The sequence below is a fragment of the Cardiocondyla obscurior genome, linkage group LG06, assembly GCF_019399895.1.
Source record: "Cardiocondyla obscurior isolate alpha-2009 linkage group LG06, Cobs3.1, whole genome shotgun sequence".
Taxonomy (NCBI): domain Eukaryota; kingdom Metazoa; phylum Arthropoda; class Insecta; order Hymenoptera; family Formicidae; genus Cardiocondyla; species Cardiocondyla obscurior.
In genome coordinates, this window is record NC_091869.1 from 1,430,723 (window position 1) to 1,457,570 (window position 26,848).

Here is a 26,848-nt window from a genome sequence, read left to right on the forward strand (position 1 = left end):
CTCTCTCATCACAACTTACTTCTTCCCTCTCGCAGGATAAAATTGTAACCGTTCCCACAAAAATCGAACGATGCGAGTCGACTGCTCTCTCGTTGAGAGAGTTATTTTAAGAAGAGAAGTTTTCGTAAGAGAAAATGGGAGAGAAAGAGAGAGAGGGAAAGAGGAAAAAGGAGAAGAAAAGAGAAAGCGTGAAAGGGAGAGAAAAGCTTGCGATGCTTGGTTCAAGAAAGCGAAAACTTACGAGAAAGTCAGAATCGGGAGTAATATTGTGGCGGAACTTCGACGCGAAATCGCAAGAGAGCAATCTTTGTAATAGTCCTCTTTCGACACATCCGCGGCGCACTTTTCAGGCATTCTCCTCCTGAACTTTTCATTCGCTGCGAGTTTACACTCCGGCTGAGAAAATACGACGGGACCACGTAAATAATCCGATCCGTCGACGAAGATATGGAGACCAAGGTGCGAAATACGAGACTGTAAATGGCGCGATTTAGGAAGGAGCGCTCCGGAATATTTATCGCGGAAATACCGGACGAAAGGGCCCGCGTGGCCATACGAAACACGGAAGAACGTAAAAAGGAGCTTTCGCACGTGGCCGGGTTGTAAACGCACACGCGCAGTAATCAAAGACGACCACAAAACGTACGAGCGATACGTATAAAACGCCGGAAACGAGGCGCATGGCCGGCGGACAAGAAGAAAAAGCTAGCGGCAGTGAAAAGCGACATTTATGAAAAGCAAAAGAAGGAGCGCTTTCTACCCGGAAGACGAATGTGTGCACATGACCGCTCGTGGTAATTGAAAAGTAATGGAAAGCGAGTAAAAATATTACGCCGAGAGATCCTTAGATGCAATCGGGTATTTTCCCTTCATTTCGTAGAGGAGCGCCGTCGACGAGAAAACAGAGGAGAGTCCTACGTGACACCGCCGGTAAAAATCGAGCAAATAACGAGGCGCAATATAAAACGGGCGCGGGGCAAACGGAACGATGAGTATAATGGAAAAGAGTGTTCCTACGAATGACATCGGCGATCAGAAAACGAGCAAAGTCGGCAGTGTAATGAGAACAAGCGTTCGTCGAGAGCGTCAAAGAACGTTGCGAGAGCATTATTAAAATTCGTAGCAGTCATCTGCAGGGAATGAGGTCTCTCACCGATTTTCGACTGTAAACGACATTATGCCAAGGCGATGTAAAAATGCTTCCCTAAAGCGGAATAAAATTGAGCCCCAGAGATTAAGTGCTAAGTCAGCCGGACGTGGATGAACTTGCGCGAGCTGAGCGAGATTGTAACCTTCGCAAAATGAACTACTTCCTTCCCCCCCGTTTTCTCGATCACCACCCCCTGTGTCGAGCCAAAAAAAAACGACAATAAAAAAAATAAAATACGCTGTTAATATTACGCTTCGCCGGTAAACTGCAGCGTCATTGTTGAAATTAGAGAAATGTACGGAATTACTGAACAAGCACCGAGGCTAGTTTCGATTGCGTTTCAACGTTAGAACGGATGCAACTCGTAAACAATATTCGATAAAATGTACGCAAGATAGAACGCTGTGTCGCGATCATCGAGGTAATTAGGTATTTTTATTGTTAATTCATGTCTAACGGAATGAGTTCCGAAACGCTTGCGCGAAAACGAGAGCGAGATAATGCGGGAAAAAGAGAAATAAAAACTGAGCGGGCGTTCGTAGTATCGATAAAACCGGTCGTTCCGAGTAACCAAGGGTCCGTTTCGCAAGTCGTACGTAAATACTGAAATTGAGTAAAGTAGTAAAGCTGGACCTGCAGAACGAACCCGTAAAACTTCATAATAAAAAAGTGATGGATGCAATTTGACAAGACACACATATAGAGATAAATAAATAGATATAGAAAAAGAAAAAAAAATGTTATACAAAGATGTAACGAACGAATTACTTCGAAGGCGAGTCGCTCAAAGTAATTAAGGTGGGAAAAAAGCGCTTTCGACGAAAGAAAATGCACCGAGGAAGCGAAACAAGAGCCTCGGGGTGGTTTACGGGATCGAAAAAAAAGAAAAAAAAAAAAAAAGAGTAGGGCGGGCATCGATAACAAAATTAATTAGCTCGCGCACAGCTACAGTCGTAGTACTTAACGATAACTTTGCAAAAGGGCAATGCGGAAAGTAGTTCGAACAACACACTAGAAATTGTTTATCGCTTATCGATCGTTTGCGTAAGTACGAAATTAAACAGGATAATAATTAATTCTTCGATGAATCGACAATCTCTGTTATCTTATATAGAAACGTAATATCCGATATTAACATAAATCCAATATTAATCCGATACTTATATTATTCCGTAAATTATACAATTAGATACATGTGTGTTTTATATTACTTTATTACGATACGCGTGTTATATTAAATGAAAATTGGATACATTGCCGTTGAAACCAGGGTAAATCAAGTAAAGATGTAATTATATTCGAAAAAGCTCTGTTTAAAACTTTAATCCCGTTATTAAACCTGTGTTAATTTTTTATAAAATAGTTTTATAATTTTTCTTTTTTTTTTTTTTTTTCAAAGTATGACGTTGATGATAATTAGAATAGCATCATGAATACGTAAATAGCACGAAAATATTTTAGTAACGTAGCACTTGAACATATTAATTTAATTTTTAAAAACGAGAAGTGTACGATTTAAAATTTAATGCTAAGTCCAATTTTTTAAAAAACCGTCTCAAATTGAATTAAATTTATACGTGTAATACTGCAAAAATGTGAATTTTTCTGTTCGTTCAATCACGTCGCGTTATTGTTTGTTTTCTCACGAAATTATTTTGTAGAGCGACGAAGCATCGACGTTCATTACAATGATTCGTAAATTCTGCATTAACTATCACATTAGCCAGTCCAGCGTTGCAACGCATGTAATAACTAATTAATTCGCTGGAATAATTTAAATTACGACCTATCTGTCAGTTGGATATTCGACGACGTGGGCTATTTCATCGGATATAATTAAATTGGAGCATATGACAGTTGAAATAAAGCGTACACACGAAGCTCAGGTTGGATTTATATTTTGCAAAGATTTTTCGAACCTGTCACACGCCGAATCGAACAACTGGATAAACTTGTTAATAAAGGTAGAAACCGAAATGCTTTTCTACTCTTGGTATTGTAATTTTTGCCCGCTCATCTCATATTTGCTCGCACTTGTTCGTGCGTACGAGACAAATATTTAAAGTAAATATTGTTAACTAACGCTGCATATAGCAACAGTTTCGCCGAAATGTAATGTTTCCTCCATGCTGCACTTATACACGTAAAAACTGCCATATCGCATAAAATTCAAGATAATTATTGTTTGATTTAATATCCGTAAAAGAAAAACTAACTTATTTATAAAAACCAAAAGAACGTTTTCATCAATAAATGTGCGATCGTTAATGAGGGCCAGGAAAGAGATAAAGAGAAAGAGGGAGAAAAAGTTTAGACTGTAACGCTCTACATCGCGTTCAGTTTCCGTTACAGTGAATCAATCAAGCGATTTTGCTTTCGTGATAGATTGCATTCCCAGCGGACGATCAATAGAAGGATTAAGTAACTCGAAACGTCATAAATATACAGCCGGTACGTAATGGCAGGCGAGTCTTAAGGATCCATTAATAAAGGCACGAGAGGAGATAGCCGCTTTCGTACACGGCGATTAATCACAGCCTGAAGACGCTCGTGCCGGGCTTTATGGAGCCGTTAAACATACCCGCTGAGATAACACGAGAAGTTAAAACGGCAACCCTTTTAGCATTTTATTCGCCGCCACTTGAAGCTCGACCCGTTCCTCCTTTTTATTTTCGCGCGCGTTCCAATCCAGAGTCGCTCGCGTGTATCTGTTTTAATGCAGTATTTCAGACGCGCTCGCCCATGGCAATCCAATGATTTAAGGGATTTCAGGGAAAAGTTAGGAATACGTACGCAATTAAAGTTACGAGGAAGAATCTCTGCGAGTGCAGGAAAGGGAATGGGCATTCAGTTGCGCTCGTACGCAACCAGGATGAACCGACGCGGCGCCCGAAAAATCCTTTATTTGCGAGAATCAGTTCGCGATACTACGTTGTTCCGCTCTATAAAAGGCCTGGTTATTTGCTTGTAAAAAAGGGATAATCCGAGGGAAGGTGGGATGTAAAAATATCTTACAGCGTGGTGCCGGAATATTTTTTTTTTTTTTTTTTTTAGATTCGTACGCTTAACGAAACATTAAATAAATTTTCAGATCGATTTGACACGAGATAAAGCTTAAATGTGCGTCAATAAGACTGATTATTATCACCATGAGAGAAAAAAGATTAACTTCTCTCAATGATGATCGATACATATAATAATTATTAAAGTTATATAAACGTAGAAATAAATATGTATATAATTAAATAGCGTTATCCGATATTTATATGCCACTTGTGATCGAAATAATTTCGATCGCAGTAGATCCCCGTAAGAAAACTTTCTCAAGGAAGTCCGAGTTAATCGTGATGATTAAAGGTAGCCGCATCGTTAACGAAAGAGAGATAAATCATATCTAGTCCGATAGTAGTGCGTAGTTTTAACCGCAGCTTAAAACGTTCTCACGATATGCATCCCTGTGTACTTCTACATTTAAGTATATTATTTGATTTCGTCGATGACGAACTGTAGATGTCACCGACGGCTTTTAATGTGCATTTTCAGTAAGACTGCATTTTTCTATAGCTGCATGATAGCGTAAGCGTTTTCTCTCCGTCGCAATTTCTCTGCGCAACACACCATTGCCTTCTCCTTTTCGTACACGTACTCCGCGCGCAAGTAAGTACATTCTAGTCTCAATTTTCTTATTTTCGCTTATCCAACGCCAAAACTGACTGTACGTAAGTTACCTCCGCTGTTCTGGCGAAATGAGAAATGCTGACTTCAGCGTAACTTCAGCAGGTGAACTGGGTTACGCGTATCGATGTATCCCGTAGAAATTCTGGTAGTACTAGCCTCTCCGTTAGATGAGTGAAACTGCTTTAATACGAGCCTTAGAGAGCTCGGGAGAAAATGCCCATCTTCACCAATGTAGATTAACTTTTAATCTCGGTTTAATTTACCTTTCATCTTTCATTGATTTGTGAAAACGAAAAGAAGAATCGAAAGTGAATTTTATCAGGATCGAAAGCAAGTTAATTTACGCATTGGTGAAAGCGATCGTGAGAGGTGTCCGAGGAACGTATGAAAAATTTGAACGTCCCTTCGATATTTTCGCGAAGCCTTTCCTCGGACATTTCTATCGCGCGCCTAAGTAATACGAGAGTGCGAAAAGACGCGCAAAAAAAATTTTTGAGAAAAGATCTCGTAGACGTCACACCTAATAGATATTTTTATCGCTGAATCTAGCGTGTGTATATGCTATTCTCATCCATGTGTATATGTGCTTTTTATCTTTAGCCGTGTTATTTGTCCCGATTATTATTATATTACCAAATAAGACGCTTGTTTCGCTTGCCTATTGTTTCTTTCTCAACTTTCGCCTCGAGTGTGAGTCGCAGGAGTTGATTCCGTGACAGGTCCATTCAAGGATGGCACTGAATCGCCGTGTGTTGTGGCTGCGAGTGTGTCATCGTGGCGTGTGTGTTTTCGCTCGAATAGAGAGGCTCAAATTCACTCCACGTCTGAAGAATACTCTGTATATATACTACTTACTGCACTACGTATGTATGTATGTATGTATGCGTGCGCGTTTGAGTGTGTGAATGTATGTTTATCCTCTGGAGAATATCAAGATAGAGAATATAGTGGAAGCTTCCTTAAAAAAAAATAATAAAAAAAAAATATTAAAAAAAACAAAAGGACTAACGCACAAGAATTGCAGAGTATAAAAAATAAATGGCATAATTTCAAAATGCCAAGTGACTCGTGCGAATTGAAGCGCACTTTTGTTCGATAAATATAATATCTGGAAATCTGTGCGGAAAACTGCATTCGAAAAATGGCATTATTCACTGAAATGCATGTTGAAGCGGGACTCGCGTTAAAACATTTCAAATCCGGATATTCTCCCGACGTCTGAATTTTTGAGCCTCTCTGCGAGTGCCGGAAATGCGCGAGCACTCGTATAAACGAATGAAAGATTATTGAAAACGTATGTCGAGCAAAAATGAGAGGGAGAAGAGGGATATCAAGTAAGAGGGTTTCACAAGCCGGAGACGATTACGGTCTGAACTTAGAAAATCCGGAAAAATAATCTTTCATTCTCAACGAGAAAGCTGCTAGCAGCGTCGTTCGACACTATTTCCGTGACTAATCGCTTTCTTTTTGTATTCTTTCTTCGGGGGATTTTCGGGAATACCTCGATTCAGGATCATACTTCAATTGCATCATGTTCATGGTGGCGAGCAGCGTCGTACTGACCGTTCTGGTGCTCAACTATCATCACAGATCGCCCGATAGATACGTGATGCCAAATTGGGTAAGAAAATATCCATATAAAATCGACTGTACGAGTAGTTAGCTCTAATTAACGACAAACAACGGTATTAAATAATATGAATGCGATAAATGCGCCGTGTGTTATTAATAACGCAATGTTGAAATAAACAATGGTAATTTGTCACCAAAGTAATTTCGAATGACACAAATAGCACTAGACTGAATTAACGCTAATAAATAAATAAACAAACGTTAATAAATACCGTTAAATGTAGTCATTAAAATCGCGCAATTGTTTATGAGCTTTTTTGTGGCTTCGTACGTTTCCCACCCGCCGTAACGTTCACGTAGAACAGAGTCTTTGTAGAATAGAATCGGACGAGAGGATTGGGCGTATCGCACGCCAATGCGAAAGAAAATTGATTAAATCTACATACATTCGGATCTTTTTAATTTGCTTTGAAAGCGTAGCGCGGTCGATTGTAAAATAAAATCTTTCAGTCGAATAAAAGTTAATCATTTTAGATACACGGCGGAATAAGCTGCTTAACTAAATGGATCAGCTCGAGATTGCATTTGCTTTCGTCATTGTTCTAGGGCAGTACATTATATCGAACCTGTTACAAATTTAATTGCTCCCTGTTACGCGCTATAATTGAACAAATAGCAATTACGAAATTATAACGTAATTCATAATCACGATGATACAATGTGATAATATAAGCGTATTAGATTTATTAAGAAAAAAAAAGGAAACAAAAAAGAACGTTATTATATTCAATGAAATGTTGAGATAATTGTAACGAAATAGTTTTGTGTTCGTACCGCTCGTATTGCGTTATTCAAAGAAGGTGAAAATTACTTCGAAGATCAAAAGCAACTAAAAGTCGAAACAATGCGAAATAATTCAAGCCTTTGCACGCAAAGGGTACTTCACGTCGTTAGTGGTTAGCGATACGTTTCGCTCGACGAGCTTTTCGGTGCGGCTATAGTTGTATACCGTTGAAAACAGAGCTTTCTTAGAAGTTTAAAATACCTCCGAGGTATTTAGCACCCTACTCACTCTCGGCTAGTACCAGTTAGTTAGTTCAAGTTTCTTTATGCAAGTCAACATATGTGAATTGTTTGACTATACCAGATTCAAACAAATTCAACGCGTTTACAAAACATTCGTAGTGTATATTTACACAGTCCGTCAATATAATATGCATTGCATAGAATTTTTTATTTGATTTATTATTTTGCTAAAGAAACACGTCATGCAGTTATCGAGTTTAAATATTAAAAAAAAGGAAAAAAAAGTTAAAATTGGAATTACTAAAATCTTTTTTTTTTTAATATCGTTATCAGTGGAGTAAAAATTCCGTAAAAATATTACATGATTATAAAAGAAAAATTACGGGAGGTGTAACTAGTAGCATAAACACATAACGATTTTTATTTCCGCAGTTTCCAAATTAAACGCTTATCGCGAAGTATTCGTTTTCACTCGAGTGGAAATTGATTCCGTTCGTTACGTAATAATTAGCTAGCCAGTTCGTGGTTCATCTCGCGGCTGTCTAATAAAACTGTCCAGCATTAAGATAGAAACATAACGTTCAAAGCGTCCAGATATTAAACAATTGTAAGCCAGATATCTAAACGTTTTTCGCCGCGTACTAGTCTACCGCGCGTCCTGACCTATCTAGCACGTGCTCGTCTACCGAATCCACCGGGCTAAACGATTCTTGCTGTTCGCCGCGATAATGTAAATACGTGTGTGTGTTGACATCTAGCCGGCACCTTGCGCTCGAAATTCGTAAGGTGGAGGACGCGCGGGCAGCGGACGGCGAGAACCGGTTTGACTGTGGAATTCGACAGTCGACTGCCCAGACTGTTTTTCGCCGGGCCCGCCGACTGCCGCGGTAGTGTGAGTACGTGCGTGTGTTTACGTCTGGCCAGCACCTTGCGCTCGAAATTCCTAAGGTGGAGAACGCGCGGGCGGCGGACGGCGAGAACTGGTTTGCCCGGCGATTTCGGCAGTCGAGCGAACGTTGCGTAAGGTCAGACCAAAACAGTAAACAAGCACGCGGCAAAAAACGTATAGATATCTATTGAGATACATGATCCGCGCTGGACAGTGACTAAACGATCGATGCTAGACAGATTTTGTTTCTTTTTTCTTTTTTAAATGACAATTTAACAGATTAACTAGATGTATTTCCACTCGGGTATAATTTAAACTGCATGTTTCAAATCCCGTGAAAGTATTCAAATATGAATATGATCTTGACGTCATTTTAAAAAAATTCTATTGTTCCCAATTTTCGAATAATGTTTTATTTCTTTTTTTTTTTTTTTTTTTTTTTTTTAATTTGTTCTCGCTGCGAAATACGGCGATAAATAAAGTTGGGATGCATTTTTGTTAGAACGGCGATACAAAATGTGATGTAGTTTCCAAACTTTAACGAGATAATAATTCAATGTTCACGCAGGTGAGATTATTGTTTCTACAATGGCTACCGTGTGTGCTGCGCATGAGTCGGCCGGGCAAGAAGATTACAAAGAAGACCATTCTCATGGCTAATCGGATGAAAGAGATGGAGCTACAGGAGAGAAGCAGTAAGAGTTTGCTGGCGAACGTTTTAGACATCGACGATGATTTTCGTCATGGGAACAGCGCCGCCAATCCTGCCTCGGGCTATATAAGGTACCTTATTACAAGATCCATACATTTCGATCCTTTCAGGTCGCTGCGTCCGGTGAAAATGTCTCGCGGTGGCTCGACAACCATTTCCTTGGTTAGCTCCGCGCTCGTTTTTTCATTAACAATAAAACCGTTTGCACGACGAGCGAATGTTGTTCGCGGGAAACAAAACCGCGTCAAATATTAATCCCACTGCGCGAAAAACAGCAATGAGAGAGAGAAAACCGGGCGTGAGCACCATATAATAATCCATTGTAAGCGATCGGACGGGCGGCAACGAGCGGCATCGAGGATGAACGAGACGCGCGGACACGTGTTTCCGAGCAAATACACCCTAGTGCACGTAATTCATCTCGCGTGTACGGCCAAGCGCTCAACGCCATTTTACAGCTCTCTACCCGGGGAAAATCGAAGACACGGGCTGCGCACACAGAATGATTACACGACGGTACACGTCACGTTTGCTCTGCGATAACTGTGAACGGACGAGATTCGCTCGCCCAAAATCCGTCGGCCGTCGCTTAAATGGCCGCGAGGGTTGTGTCGTCGGAATCGAATATCGAGATTTTCGCGAACCCGCGATAAAGGCCGAGTCAATCTATCGAACCCGGATTTCCGTGTTTTCCCACGAGATCTTTGCGACCTCCTTTTATCCCTTTTCCTGAAAACCGGACCGCTGACAAAATACTCTATTCTAACTTTGTTTTTCTTTTTTTTTTTTTTTTTTGCGATCCCTTAATAAACAGTTCGAGTTTGCCGGATGATTTCATATTTTCATTTTCTCTTTTTCGCTTTCTTCATCACGGAGAACCAGTAATCGAATTTTCTGATATACTAAACGACTAATTCAAACACAGGATGCAATAATTTCAATACTTCTAAATTCTTTAAAAACGCTAAACTTGCGATCACGAAACGATATCATGCAAATTTTTTACTACGCATAAGGAAAAATTATTATCTCTGTACTTTAATTTTCTGTAAATAATCAACTGGCCATATAACGTACGAAAGTGAATATCTTTAATAATATCCGCATGCATAATTCATCGTTACATATCTTATTAAAAAGTGAGATACGTAGGCAAGTCTCAAGTGCGAAATGCTAACAATTTACAGTCTCTACGTAAAAGACCGCTCAAGTTTGACTTAGTACGAACTTTGCATTACCTCGTGTACAAGGTGTAAGATAAAATATATTATTTTAATAATTGTCACACGACGCTTCGAAGAGCCGGAATTTCGCGAGGTATTTTTTTTTAACGACGCAAAATGTGCCGACGGTTTCACGGCAGCCACGTGACGCTTTAGAGAGTAATAATTTACATGACTTTTTACAGCAGGTCGGCGTACGGTACACCGCTGTCGACCAGGCCAGCGACGGTCGAGGAAACTTCGGCGTCGTTACCTCTGAGCGGCATGCAAAAGGAGCTTCATACGATTCTCAAGGAATTGCAGTTCATCACGAATCGTATGAAAAAGGCGGACGAGGATGGCGAAATTGTTAGCGACTGGAAATTCGCCGCGATGGTGGTCGACAGGTTCGACGCTTTGAATCTTTCATGTGGTTTAGCCGCCGCGTACCCGGCGCAGGGTGTCTCTCGCGAAAAATCGCGGACAAAGAGATAGCTTTCGCCAGCGTAGCACGGAGTTCAAATCCTCGTTCCATGTAACGAGAAAAACTCGTCCGTCATTTATGCGCCAGCCCCGCCAATTCACCGGGCGAATCCATTATGCGATTGTTTCGAACTCGCTCGGTTTTCACCTATTCAAAATCTCTTTGCTCGATGATTTAATTTACTTTGAGTTCCATTTATTACACGAGTAATTCAATTAACGAAAGTAGTTTGCTTAATAACCTGAATTATAGGAAATTTATTTGTTTAATGATATCGATTCGATTTAACGACTCGCATTCAATTGCATATATATTTTATGTGCATTTAAAATTATGCATATTACAATAGAATTGCAAAAGACGAAGCGTATATACGCCTCGATAACTTTTGTTTCCAATTTCGGAGTTAATAGACTTTGTTTCATATCTCTAATAATTACCTAATCTATTACCGAAGTATTTGACTTGCGAAACTAATGTAAAATATTCTTTGTTCTGAAATTAAGGCTGTGCCTGTTCATCTTCACGTTATTCACGGTTTTGGCTACGATTGTGATACTGTGTCGCGCGCCACACATAATCGTCCAGTAATAGACTGCCCCGGTCAAACCGAAAAACTATACAAAACATGCCAGGGATAGCGCCTCCTGGAATATTCGGTAAGTGTATTAAAAAAAAAAAAAAAAAAACAGTCTTCCATATCATATAATTATCCCGATAGCTGTGATTCCTCGGCTGAAATTACCGTGACGTATTTATCAAAATTTTGCTTAATCGCGTGCATTAGTTATACGCTCGAGAAATCGAAATTGGCATGTAAATTTCGCGCCGCGCGGGCCGGATGGGCCGTGATCATTACGTGCGAATGACGCAGGCCAGATGACCATAACGCAGTTAATACTGCGTGGAAATGTTAACAAGCACCATATAACAAGCTGGGCTCATTGGCCGTTGCGCGTGCACCGAAAATATCCAATCGCGCCAATGCGAATGTCGCTATCTCGCAATTTCGTCACGCTAATTGTCAGTCGCTGCCTACGGAGCTCACTCCAGAGCGCAATTATTTATGCGTTAATCCGAACGTACAACCATACGATTACATCATTTCAAGTGTTCAAAAGCTATTACCGACCGTTCTCGTTTTATCTTATTATTAATGAATTCCTGTCCAAAACTAATCTTTTGTACGTCCTAGCTCGATTATTAAAAGCTGGCTTAAAATAGCGCGATTGCTGCAAACTAAACGTGACTAGGGCACGGAGAATATTTGTTATTCGTTTTCACGACTATCTATTAAATTATGAAAATTTTAATATCTATTTAATAACAGCCCACGTTTAAAAATATTTCATTTCTTTTAATTACATAATTACCGTTTTTTGTTCAACGGCTCTCTCGCGCCTTGTATCGTACGCGTACGGTGCTCCGGACGAAATTTCATATGAATTAAATTAAATCTCTGCATTTCCCTCGCCTTTTCGCCGATCCGGAAAATTTCCAGCCCGACCTGCCCTTCAATATTTCTCTTAATCTTCCCGAGCTTAACCGCACGAGGTTTGCCAGCCGAAGATTTTAAAGTTATCGGAATATATTATTGAGAGATCTCAATGAAAGTTTATATCTTTAGGATCGTTGGAACTAAAAGCCGGGGCGGGCTTAATGGCAAAGTAAGCTCGCCCCGAAATCGATCGGCCAGCACATTTCAAAATCCCACGCCCCAATGTCAATTCTCGCAGAAGTCAGACATGTCGCGTTATAATCGCGCTTTCTTCTCTCCCCTTCGCAGGTACGACGTCCGGCACGATTCGAGGAGGTGACTACGGAGCACGTCGTAAGCGGTGAGAACGCGGGGGAAAAAGGAGAGAGAGGGAGCTCGCCAGCCCTTTTCGCGCCCTTCTGCGTGACTCGCCGACTCTCGAGGGAACAAAGGAACGCGTTTCTCGCAACCGGGAATCACCGGTGGTTTGCGCGTGACGCTGGTTCCTTCTCGCGACGTGCTTTCACTTACACGCGAAAGGGAGGCAGCAAACAAGAGTGAGACCACCGACGACGTTCACGGGGAAGACCAACTTCCGGGCGACGGCAACGCAGCTTCTTTTTTTTTTTTTTTTTTTTTTAGCAGAGGACACGCCTGGGAGACGTTTTTCCGGACTTGAGAAGAAAGAGCGCGCGAAAGGAACGGGAACAAGGATCCGATCGCCGACGTCACGCTCCGTTACGGCTGCGTTATTTCGTTTAAGTGACTTAATTAACGTTTCTAGTGCGGAGTATCGGTAGGTAGTCGACGCGCGACGCGAGCTGGACGGAGATTTAGAGGATGTTCTAGATCGTGAACGAAGGTAGGTGCGGCCGAGAGAGTAAAGAGAAAGAGATAGCGCTAACGAGTGGATCCCATTGCGTAATTCGCGAGCTCTTATCGTGATACCGACCAGACGATCGCCTTCTTGGCGATCGGGGTTGATTTCGCACGACGCACCGATGGGACCTCGCGAGGAATGGGACGCGCGGGACAAGGTTCGACGGCGTCACGACACAAAGGTGATCATCGCAGTCCTCGGAAAGAGCGTTGTTGCGGCCTTTCGATAATAGTAACAATAACGATAATATTTCTTATAATAATGAGAATAATAATTAACGATAATTACTGTTAGTCGCTTTGCGCGCGCGCGCATGCACGCACGCACGCTCGCACGCGCGTTACGACAGAGTCGTAATTAATTAACGCTGCGATCTGTTAAGGGTCTCTCGTAGGGAGCCGAGACGGACTTAAAAAATAAACTGCCAAATAGAAAAACACGAGTCAGGGGTGTTCAACCATTTCAAACGGTAGGAAAGTAAAGTGCGGCCTGGACGATCGACAGGGTGAACAGCGCGCGCGGTACCGCGACCAACGGCAAGAGCCCGTGACAAGGGTCACCCGTCGTCACTGTCGTTCGACAAATTTCTTCCTTTTTTTCTCTCATACAAGACGGCCCGCGGCTGACGGATTTCGGCCGCGCGCATCCCTCGGAAGGGAACGCGTCCGGCAAGGCGCGAACGAAATCGATCGCGCGATCGACCCTCCACACGCCCGATATATTTTTCCACGTTTTCCCTCCCCCGTTATGAAATTTCCTCCCGTCATCACGTCCCCGAGAGTCGACGTACGCAAAAACCACAGGCGATCTCCCTCCCGCACTTACAAAAAAAAAAAAAAAACCTGCCGGATATTTTCACACTGTATTATGGTATGCACGTGTTGTATGTGAACTGTGCGTGTGAACACGCGGAAGTATGTATGTGTGTATTGCGTGCGTGTATGTATGAATCTGTGTTTGCGTGCGTGTGCGCGCGCGTGAGTGTGTGTATGTGTGTGTGTGTGCACATGCGAAAAATATTCAAGCGCACAAGAGAGCGGTCGATGCATCGCTTATTTAGCCGATTGGCGGAAGAGGATCGATCGATCGATCGGCCGCTCATTCGTCCGGATCGTACGAGCCGCACGAGCACGCAGCGTAACCGGCGAGCGAATACGCACACGCGGAGAGACCGGGGCGAGCGCGACGAGAGCGAGCAAACCGCGGAAAGAAAATAAAAAAGAAAACAACAAGAAAAAAAAAAAAAAAACTGCCAAGTTGGACCACCCCTGCTTTCCGTACAGAGTCACGTGTACTCGAGTTCTCGAGGACCTCGGCGAATTCGTCGTGGATCGTGATTGAACGCTGCGAGAGCGATCGACGTGCACCACATTATGGGGAAGCCATGCCTACCGCGACGACGATTTGTGTCTCGGTGGATCACATAGTCTCGTTGCTCGACTTCGCGCTGTCAAACCCTTCGACGACTGTGATTTAAAACGCCCAAACTCCCCGAACTGTGTCACGCTTTTCTAAAACGTTGCCTGCTGATCCCGCTTTTCCCCAGACCAGATTTTACATAACTCGTCACGCGAAGAGATAACGCGATAAATCTGTTTGTGAAACCGATTTCAATAATTCGAAAATTCTGTACAATATTATTTTTAGGTCAAATAAAAATTTTCGCGAGAGACAATTACATTTTAAACAATTATACAACAATTTGTTTCATGTGTTTCTGTTTTTTTTATCGAAAAAGCAATATATTATTAAAAAAAAGAGAGAAAATAAAAGAAAGAGTTAATAAAATTATTGATCGCGCGTGATATTTGTAATACCACTGATTATCCACGATCGTCGCTGGCGGTGAAAAGAAAAAAAAAATTGAGTAACCTCGAGCGAGCTAATCAAACAATTAATCCTTGAGGCGGATACCGGGAATTCTCCGAAGGCCTCATTAACGTAAACTCACGGTCGGACGAGTCGGTGCTTTTTAATCGCGCGCGACTAATTACCGAACCGATTCGCGGATCCGCTCGTTATCACATGTGGGTTGTACACAGACCAATGTTTTATTAATGTAAACGAGTTTCGCTAAATTATCGCAGTTTTTCTACGTTGTTTATTCCATCGGCAATTATACCCAAACACCCTATTTTTTTTTTTTTTTTTTTTTTTAATCGTTGATCTCGTATTATTTCTGGTAATAGATATAGAGAGACCTTAACTGCGCGTATTTTATCATTAGTAGTTATTACCTACTAAAGGCTCGTGTCCTGTTGCACATTTTAAGATTAATGGCACTAATCTCGAAAGAAAAATCAATTCCGCGATACGTAGACATAAAATAAAGAATTATTACAAGACTCTTTTACTGCCGCGAGCAAATAAAGGGTTGAGATAAATTCAGAAAAGCTTGTAACAATAAGCAATTAAGCTGATTAAATAAATGTTGAATAAACGGCTGACTTTTATCTTTTCTAAAGAATACCGTTTCAATATTATTTTATGCACAAAAATTCACGTAATTTCGTAGGGTAACTTTAACAAAGCGTAACAATAAATTACAGTCGTCGAAGGTCTCGGCAAACATCCCCGTTCCCAGTCCGCTCTCCCTGCCTCATTTAACGAAGCTGTACGGAATGACAGAGTGACATGTAATCGTTCGAACGACGCATAACGCGGTACATAAAAGTGTTGAGTAACGTCGAAGTGTTCCAGCTAAATACTCAGATAAATATGTAAACATAAACGAGTTAACGTTCGCGTGGCGTGGGACTTAGTTGCATCCCGCAGTGATCTGTTGCTCAAACGAACTATGTCATCGGTTAAACAGTGTCACAGCATGCACGCACGCACACCGAGACACATACGCACATATCCCTGGGGGGAAGGGAGGGAGGGGAAAAAACCGCGTACCTACATACGTCCCACTGATGAACTGCCGAAGACGTGAGGCAGCGACGGTGTATTCGTCGAGCGGACACGCGAAATTGAATCATCGACGAGAGTCGATCGCGCACCGATCGGGATCCATCGATCGTTCCAGCGACGTTCTCGTGACGGACGATCGTAAGATCGCTGCACCGACCACCGGCGCGACAAGTGGAGAGTCCACCGAAATAAATCAAATAAAATCGAACCAAAAGTGATAGCGAACTCGTTTTCCCGAGGGTGACTCGAGATGATTACCGATCATTGCCGACAATCACTTTGCGGGGGGCGAAAACGTACACGGGGAGGGAATTGCGATACGACTGGTCGCCGCGATTTTCGAGACGCAACGTGACGGGCAACTGGACGAGGAGCAATCGCGAGGAACAATTTCAAGCACAACGAATTGTGAGTAGTAATTTCGTGGGCACGCAGGGGGGTAAAGAGACTGAAGGGCCGTTTACACCACACGCTGCTAGAAACGTTATTCTAAAGTCATAACTGCTTGCTATAGTTGTAATAAATAAGCCAGCTAGAATATATACGTATATCAAGTATTGCGGTATGTAATATGTATTCGCGATATATGTAGCACTTAATTAACTAAAATATCGCTAAGAATGTAACGCGATGCAGAAGTCTAGGCAGCGCTTGGGCTCGGTGTAACGAAAAACGTCTGTAAAGTTTATAATAATTCGAGTTGCGTTTTCGCGTAATCGCCAAATCGTAATCGTTGAACCGGCTAATTCGCAATCACTGACTTAATAAATTATAGTAATTTACCCAGTCGACTTGGTATCTATTTCGGCGAGCTTTGTTAAGCCAAGCGTCAGCAATTTCATTCTTTCGAGCAATCTCGATCTCTTCTTCCAGTTTTTCCGCAAATTTTTCCACGTAGATCGACTATATTAATTCGATACCGGCTGATACATTTACAAAAAAAAAATATACCTGCGGTGTAAACGGACCTTGCAGAATCGCTGGAACGATCGACATCGTACAGAGGGACACTGACCCGATTTCGAAGCGGCGCGATCAAATCGACGGGAAATTCGCCCCTCCAATCTAGCACAATTTTTTCTTAAGCGCGCGTCACGTGTTTATAAGAGCAATAGTTGATAAGTGCAACGGCGTCAGCTGAAAGATTACCGTTTAAAAGACACGAGGTAGAGGAGAGACGGAAAAAAAAAATGGGAGTCCGAGAGCGCGTCGCGACGCCGTCGTGATATCGGCCGCCGCGGCGAAACCGTTGCGTGAAGATCAGAGTCTGGGGACGAAAGGCACAATCTACGGTCTCGAGCGGTACACTCGCGAAGAAACGACATTTGCTACAATAGTGATACCAGGGAAAGGAAGATACACCCCGGACCCGCGTCGCCCGAACGCGAATTTCTTCCGTCGTTGAGCCCCGCTCGTACGATTCCGGAGACTCTCACGTCGTTCTCGAAACCCACGATCGTTCGCGTTGAAACAAATCAAATATTCGGATCTCAAAGAGATCGGACGTGCGCGTTCGGCGACGGAGATACGGGCCAGAAGATGCGGCGTCCTCCCGCGTAAACGTGACGCGTGTATCTTCCGTTGCCGTCTCAAACGGGAATTTTTTTATATATGCGATAACGAGGGCAGAGGCGGCGGGAGAGTAGCGCATTGTTAATTCCAAAATGCTCAGTAAAACGAATCTAGTGTCTATACAGCGTAAGAAAATTTTACATGGTGTTTGTAACGTTTAAGGGACTAAAATATTTCGCAGAGGATCGCTCTGCGGATCGAACCACCGTACGTAATTAAAGGGAGCATTAAAGCAACGCGAAGATGTAAAAATTACGAGCTCGGCAAACGGGAAAATGTAGTATATTGTACGAAAAAAAAAAAAAAGAGAAAGAAAGAGGGGAAAAAAGAAAAAGAAAAAAAAAAGAAAAAAGAAAAAAAAAGAAAGAAACCGAGCAGAAGGCGGTCAAAAACGAATCCGTGTAAACGTTAAGCGAATTAAGCTCTAGAAACTCGATGTACGGTAATCGTTTGGTTAGTGAAAAGCCACGTGATTATTATTATATTGTTTATGCCGAAGGAAGCGACGATCATCGTTAGTGCTACTGTCATACCGCAGGACTATTACTATTGATATGATTACTATTTATCACTACACTAGCGCTACTGAATATTAATTATTATGGTTATTATTACTACTACTATTATTAATTACTAATGTCGTTAATAACTATACTATTACTATTACTACTACCGCTAGAAGCTACACTTACTATTACCTACCTACCGCTGCTACTATTGTTACTATTATTGCTAACTTCTAATCCTCCACCGGGCGTGGAGAAGCGCGCGATATCGCGGGAGATACGCGCACAATTTTAGCCGTAAGCTAAGCGATCTCGATTTGCGTTTTTAATACTCGAATTGTGGTAAAACGTGCGTAAATAAAAAAAAACGGACAGACGGAGCTCAAACGACATCACGACATATCCCGAATTCGTCGGTCGGACTTTAAGGATAACCATGAGGGGAGGGGGGAGGGGGGAAAAAATTTGCTACAATAACGCGTCCACGTTTTTAATCGTGCGACGCGATACGACGCTTTTGGCAAACGGCGCGGCGTATCGATATTCCGTGGGCTATCCGAATTAATAGTAGGGCCGAAGGTAAAAGCCGGCGTTTTTTTTTTATCGGCGACGAGAAGCCGCGGTGATCCTCCCGCCGTTATCCGGGACAATCGACTCGCGGGGGGGGAACATTCTTTCTTCATCGGCCTCCTTCGATCGGGAATCAAATGAGCAAAATTCGGTCAAGTCGATGCCGTTGCGTTCCTTGATTTAAATAACGATCGCAGGCGCGAGGCAAAGCGCGCTGCGCGCGTAAATTCGCCGGTTACTCGATATTGCGTAATCAGTTGAAACACTCGCGAGGCCGACCTGGGAGAGACACGGTTATCTTTGCGCGCAAATTCTCTTCAGCCTGTCGCGATTCGTTTGGAAAACTTTACTGCGTCTGAACGTTTAATCTTCTCAGTCTCGAATAATTTCCCGATTCAGCAAAAACTGGGTTACACGACGCCTATTGTAACACTATTTAAAGGTGACAGCATAAAAGATCCATTAGACAAGAGAATTGTAGAGTAGAAGTTCGCGAAAGCAATCGTCATTTTTTTTTATATTTTTTTTTTTTATATAAATACTTTCATAAAGTCGTATCAAAGTACATAGATAAAAAAATTTAAAAAAAGAGAAAAGAAAAAAATACGCAAACTAAATAAAATTAATTTGTTGGCTGCATCCTGACTGCATTTTGCATTTTTATTTTGTAAAACACAAGATTCGTTAAGACAGATGTTCTCCTTAAAGTATTATTTGAATTCCGACTGGGACTGAAGAGATTAAACGCTACATCGATTTTTCGCGCGCACGCGGTTCTCTTTCCGCTAGAACGGCTAGATTTCTCGATTACCTTCGCCGCGATTAAAAAATAAAAAAAAAAGAAAAGAAAAGAAACACGGACGATAAGAAGGGTACGTATATCGGGTGAGTGTACGCCGGTACGAAGCTCGTTTCGCCCGCCGCTGCGTAAATGCGTGCGGGCGCATTGAAACATCATGTAAATAACTTCTGTGATAAGAATCGATTATTAGTAATTGCCGAATGCGAAACCCCTTGAGGACGTCGGCGGAAGCGGCGACGCGAGCCCACGCCAACGAAAAGCTTCACCGGAAGTAACACGAAACCAGCTGCAAGACCAATTTTAATAATTGCCTGCATCGTCTTTTTACGTCGCGTCGCCCAGGTATTTTTTTCTGCTACGCGCATAATAAACATTATATTTAGAAGCGTATAAGATATCTGTCCTTGTTTTTGCGATTGAATTTTATTTTACTTTTGTCTCGAAAATATTATAACCTTCCGATTTTAAAAATAATCACTTTAACGTGCGATTGTGCTCTTCCGGCTTTCGAAATGATTCCCCGAGTTTGATCCGCAGAAGCCTAGAGACAGGTATGTTAGCGTAATAGACGATTGACTTAGACAGATGTCAGAATAATATACGAACCGGATAATTGGCTTCGTTTTACGGCCGGGATAATCCAATTTTCCGAATTACTCGAGTGAGTGCCTGGTAATCTATTCCGCGCCAAATTATCTGCTCGCGTCAGGCAAGATTGGCATCGGCCCTTTTTTCTTAGAGAGTACAGTGAGTGTCTTCTCTCCCGCAAGATAGTTTTTATTTTTTTTCAAGCAGCCTGCAATTTCTGCACGCGTCTCGCGTCCAGATTGCGCGAACGATGAAAGATCCGCGCGTTGATACGCTATCGGTTTCGTGTTGCGTGGCGGAGCTTAACGTGTCTTCATTTGCGGCTAATTGAGGCCGATTAGTAAGCAGCGGCTCTTGCGCGCCCCGATGAACGAAGGGAAACCGGAAATGACGGGGCTTAGTCTGGAAATTGCCAATCGACATCTAATGCGACCGCTCGCGGCCAATTCCGACTCAACGGCGAAGATGAAGTGGCGACGCGCGTGCTTGAAATACGATCGCCTTCCCTTCCCCCCTTCCCGATCAAAGGAGCCGAAGGGCCCCGCGATTTTCCTTCGGCAAAACGCGCGAGCGGCGATCAACTAGGCCGCTAATTGCGGCACGCGCCCGCTAATCACGAACGAAATCACGCGGCTGGAAGACGCGTTCGCGCGTGAATCTGTTTTTACTTTTTTATGCGACACGCACCTCGTCACGGTCATATTCGACGCGGCGCATCTTAGGAATTGAGGACCGCGAGTGGCGAACGATGACGAATGGCGAGAATTCGCGGAAACAGCGGAGAATAAGACGGCCTGGGCCTCGCGACGTTACTTCTAGCGTTGAAAGAACGACGCGGAGCGGTCGCGGGGAACACTCGTGCATGCACTTAGGCGACTTCGTTTCGAGCGGTGCATTATTACATAGTGTGTATAGCCGTGCGCCGAGTGTGTGTAATGTATACATACACTTTGAACATACGAATATAAATATATAAATATGAATATAGGCGTATACATAGATAATGCATTATACATAATATATATATAGATATATATACATATACATGTTATACATATTACATATATATACATATATATGTGTACATATACCTATATATACATATATATAAATAGCGGAAAAAAATATTGTAACATACGAACGCAGGGGAATCTACCGAAAGAAAATGCTATATAAATTGACATTGAACGTTAAACTAATGGATAATGCGAACTGTTAATAAATTGTAATATTAACTAATTCATTAATGAACTAAATACAAAGGAATTGAACTAGGTTACACGGGCAACTCGTAGTCTGTCCCCAGAACATTCATCTCTGTTCCTACTCTCTGCGAATGTGTACCCGCGCGTTGTTTTCCGACACGCACGTGACACACGCATATAATTAATTTTTTTTCTTTCTTTTTTTTTCTTTTGCTACACGAAAATAAATACACCGCGTTTTGATTGCTCCTTGATTTCCGTCGGATGTAGTATGTATAATCTACGATGAGTTTTTCCCGAGAATCGTTTGCCAAGCTGCTAGCCACGTAATCACACGCCCCGCGATGCTCTCGTTTGTATAATTCTTATACTCACATGTACATAGGACACCATTGTATACACACGCGTGCCAAGAGTGATTTATAAACGCAATACATAACGTGCGAATCAAAAATAGACACGCGAAAAGAAAGGTGAGCGAGTTTGGAAAAGAGAAGAGGCGAGTGAATAACGGTGAGCGAAAGAGGTCGAGAATGTCGTCGTTCCTCTTCCGAATTCTGCGCTGATTCACAAATAAAGGGTACGGCTTGACCTCACGCACCGACTGCTCGTATTTTATTCCTCAGGAATAAAAGCCGAGGGTGGTCCCTTCCCTTCCCCATAATCCGCGCCCTCCGTTCGCTTTCGCTCTAACGATACGCGAGTACGAGATGTGTGAGGCCGAAAGAAAATATATACGGAAATGAGAAAAGGCCAATGCGGAACGCGCCCGGAACTTTTCTCGAGCTCGACGTGAGCTGGAAACGCGAAAAATCACGCGGAGAGCGTGACCAGATCGTTTATCGGTCGCGTGCCAAAGTCGGCGTTATGACGTACGCGCGTCACTTAGGGAAAGATAAAAAAAAAAAAAAGACAAATGCGCTCGCATACATTGCCACACAGATTGACCAATCGACAGGTCGATCTGCAAACCGTTTTACATGAAATAGATACGTAATGTTATCGCCGTTGTGTAAGTGAGACGAGGTGTCATGTAAGTAAATTAATAATAATAATGACAATGTTAATCGGCAGAGGAGACAAGCCAGCCGCGCGCGGTATGCTCAAAATGTAGAATAAAAATGATTACGACACTGTACAATGCGTTTAAAGATATCCTTATGTATAGATAACACATTAATACAGAGTGTAAATGACTATCGCGACGAAAGCGGGGACGGAACTGTTGAAAATTGTAGAATTAAGCGAGTAAGCGAGAGACCTGCTGCGATGCGTCGCTATGTATAGCGTGAAAGAGCAATGCAAATGCTAATGCAAAACTCTATATGAATAATCCTGCGTTCCTAACGATGAGAACATTGTCCGATGAATAAATGACGGATTGACGCTAATTGACTTTAATTTCCATTTCACGACATCGAACGACACGTAAGTCGCACAACTTAATTTAATCATAAATTAATTTCAAAAATTTAGCTATTATTTCGCTTCCTACGCCAATAAAATACAAAAATTGATTTTATTTAATTTATTTTAATCAATTATGTTTCTTTACTAGATCAGTTGTCTAGTGCCTAGACGTTTTAAGCGTTACTTTTCTGATTCAATGCTGAAGAGTTTTATTAGACGGCCACAAGATAAACTACGGATTGACTAGCTAGCGACTAGAATAGATCGATGGAGCGCTGTGATTGATCGGCGCGCTAGGATCTTCTTTCACCCCCCTTCGACTGCCGCCAAGTAAGGGCAATATGAACCGAATATTATCGCGTCTTCTTGGTGATCGCGGGTGCGGTGCGGAAAAGTCGCGAAGACCGTCTTTGCCTGGAATCGAGGTAATTCAGGTAATTCAGGTAATTCAGATATAAATATATATTATATTTTTATCCTATTTAAAATATTCTCACGGATTGTTTTAAATAGGATAAAAATATAATATATATTTATATAATTTTCTCATTTGACTTATAAAAAACTTAACTGGCGCATTTATTAAATTGTCCGCGATCACTTTTATCTAATATATTATTATACTCCTGTGTTTCATTCCTCTTCGTTAAATTAATGGTTTAATTTGATTACAGCTAGTTTATAAATAGTTATACATTCCATTAGTTAATGATTATTAAAACAATTATATAAATTTATTGTAAAAATTAATTGTATAGCTCACGAATTATACATATGCATATAAATTCTAAACATAAAGTCATGCTTGTAATTACAATATTTTAATTTTTAAAAAATCTTAATTGCCTACGTTTAATTAAATTCTACTAATTCATAAAAATTTAATTACATTGCTTACAAATATTTTCAAATTATAACAACAGAGTCCTCTCTCAGTTAAACATTGAGTTTATTTGAGTACGCTCTACTCACTGAAAGAGACACAATCGATAGGCATTTCAACTGATGGTACATTTTACCATCAACGTTGAAGTTTCTTTAAAGATTTCTTTAATAAATTGTGATAACACGTTTGAAATATAATGAAAAATATGTGTGTTCCTTTAAAAGCAAAAATAAAAAATGTTACGCATTATATTTCAAAGGATTCAGCCATGAATTACAATTTAATGAAGTTAAGATTTCGGCGAGATATATTATAATATATGCAATATTGAAATTATACAATAAAGTTGTTTCTTAATAATGCTCAAAAAAATTTTTTTATGTAAAAGAAAAGGCAAATATATCATTCATACCTGCAATGATAATACGGTATCAGGAAATTTTAGTTTTTTCTTCTTCCGTTGGATGACAGCAACGATAACGTTCTCGTACAGAAAGATATTGTTATGCAACTGAAATCGACGTGTTTCACATGCTTGCCTGTAGATATTAATTGTCTATCAACGTCAATAATAAAAAAAATGTAAAATCTTGCGATAACTGAATTTTAATATTAATAAATTAATTATTTTACTTGTGACCTACTAAAAATAACTTCAATTTAACTGATATTTTTTCTCGAAATGACAGACTTATGAAATTAGAAATCTTTGTGCTTCTTAAATATTTTAATTAATTATGTTTTATGTTTGTCTATATACATATATATTTTTTTATTAATAATTTTATTATTTTACTGTTTGGTTTTAACCTGGAACTACTGTAATATGTACAGCGGATTACATTTAACGCCGAGAAAAATTAAATTTTTTATTTTGTCTTCTGAACACGCATTGAGAAGTCTCAACTAATCGGTGTAAGTTGTAAAAGTAAGTGTTATCCAATTAATATTAAAAGTTAAGTTTCTATCGGCTTAGGTAAAAGCAATTCTTATGTTAGAATTAATTCGGACTCATCTTTCCAGAGAGTTAAGTATCACAGCATAAATTGTGCTACGCATAAGAAATCATTTGAAAACAGTTTATTTTCCTGCGGTCTACTTTCCTTGAATACACGCATACGTACCGTCCTACACTCCCACATACAGACGTAAATATATATTACACGTATAGACAGTCTTTTGAGGTGCTCTTTGTGTTATTTTCACAAAGCCCGAAGGGAATTCCGAATTATAAAGGGAAAGAAAAACGAGTAAGGAATAAAGGTAAAATTTTTCAAGTCGAATCGATTTCTAAATAAAATATTCCACCCCAGTTCCGTTCTTCGTTCTTATCTCAGCACTTTAACACTCTTGACAAAATTGTAAGAAAGAAAAAAAAAGTCTTTTGTTGTGACTGTAAAATGTTAAAACATAAAGTATTAAAATAAAAAAAAATTATTTCGAAAAAAAATTACAGTACAATTAAATAATAATAATAAGAATGAGATTTTAAAAGAAAACTTAAAGACTCAAAATTTTATTAGTTTTACTTGAATGATATTCGTCGCCTGATAGAACACGAAAGTCGAGTGTGATAAAAAGAGATGTTCAAATAACAGATTTTGTTAATAGACGAAATTGTTAACCATTAATCAAAAATAAAAGGAAACGCGAATAAAAGGAACCGGTTGTGATTTTTTCAGGTGACTGAGATAACGAGTTTGTAAAGCTCCAATTGACTTAAGCGGAAAAACATCTCGTTAGGTTCTTATTTATCGCCTCTGGAAGTTTTACTTCATAGAAATTAAAAAATGTATATAACGTTACGTAGTCCAGCTAAAGAAAGGTATAATATTAGTATTCTCCAGTATAATAAGCATATTACATTTAATACTTACAATTAGTCTTAATACGTAAGTTATGTCTATTAAAGATAATTATTTCTCGTTGCCGGAAAAGATTTCCCTTCCGTCCGTTTCTTTCAATGTGTGTACGCGTATGAAATTATTTTCTTCGTCCTCTTTACTTTTTTTCTTTCTTATAATATAATTTTATTTCAGCAACGTAAAAATTCAACTTAAAGCGAAGAATGATTTCTTAATCTTCAAGTGTTTATTTTCAAAATCAAAGGATCTGCGGGCGTCATGTTGCGTGACAGAACGAGCGATTGCAAATGTGCGGTTTTGCCGTTACACGTGTAATCCGAAAATAATCAAATCCCAAATCGCCGCTACGACCTGTCTGCCCACCGGCCATACTACACGATCTACTTAAAGATAGCGTGCTATCGATTGCCGCAATTCGGTATTTTATCGTCGCAAGTCCATATGTCGGGTATTGAATCGAACAGCGATATTGGAGATCTTCCTGCAGTGAGGTAACACTTTAAATTATTAAACGCGATTTGTATTTACGCATTCGCGTTCGCGTATTTATATTTAACGATTGGTGTTCGCGCGTAAATGCCGTTATTAATACTCAACGCGGAATTATATTAAATATGTAAATTTAATTAAGTCTATAAGGACGTTGAAATTAATATTAAAACTGAGATAGACCAATACTTTTTATTTGCCACGCGTATGCGCGTGCGTGCGATGTTACAGCGTCGGGGTTTGAAAGTCCTGTCGAATCCTCGATGACGCGTGGACTTAATTAAAGCGCGTAAAAATTGGCGTGCCGAGTTATCGATTTCAGTGCGTGGCGGTCGTTGGAGGAATAAACACGCGCAATCACAATTAATGCCGCTGAGTAGGATATATCCGTGGTAATACGTGGGCCTGATGAGTATTGACAGAGAATGAAAGTCGCGCGAGGGGTGCTCTCGGCGATACCCCCCGCGCAATAGTCGATCGCTGGTTTGAACCGACCGCGCTATCAGCTTGATGGACGTAATCAATATCCCGCATTTTCCCCCTGATGTCGCTCCTTTATCTTCCCACGTCTGTCGACTGTTTTACGTCTTCGTCACTTTCCAGACACTCGCGTCTCGTTTCCCATCGCGCGCGATCAATTCCCAACATTTTTGGCGGCTTTATCGGCGCGATTAATCGTGGCGTTCTAAAAAAGCGCTCGAGTCCTGCGGAGACTTTTCGCCCGCCGTTTTCACGCGCGAGGAATTCTCGGAACACGCCAGGCGGAAATCCATGCAATATATATTTTTATCCCGCGGTGGATAAATACCCCCGCGGAGTTCTTTTAAAGCGATGACTTTGTGCAAAACGAACGTAAAGGGATGGTGTAATTAACCGCAAAGTTAACGAGAAAGATCAAGCTCTAATCTACGTAATTCATCTGCAATTAGTCCAGAAGTTCAGTGAAAATTTTAATCTCTCACTTCTGAATTA

General features: G+C 40.9%; 1 protein-coding gene across 7 annotated transcripts in view; it reads left to right on the forward strand.

Moving 5' to 3' along the window:
* Positions 1-22,617, forward strand: part of Nachralpha6 (nicotinic acetylcholine receptor alpha6) — a 205,824-nt gene extending 183,207 nt beyond the window's left edge. For all 7 annotated transcript variants that reach the window (XM_070657582.1, XM_070657587.1, XM_070657585.1 and 4 more), the window contains 5 exons: positions 6,340-6,449; positions 8,884-9,098; positions 10,436-10,636; positions 11,220-11,372; positions 12,500-22,617. In XM_070657582.1, coding sequence (XP_070513683.1) covers positions 6,340-6,449; positions 8,884-9,098; positions 10,436-10,636; positions 11,220-11,304 — 611 coding nt within the window. In that variant the 3' untranslated portion in view covers positions 11,305-11,372; positions 12,500-22,617. The remainder of the gene's footprint in view (positions 1-6,339; positions 6,450-8,883; positions 9,099-10,435; positions 10,637-11,219; positions 11,373-12,499) is intronic.
* Positions 22,618-26,848: the final 4,231 nt, after the last annotated feature.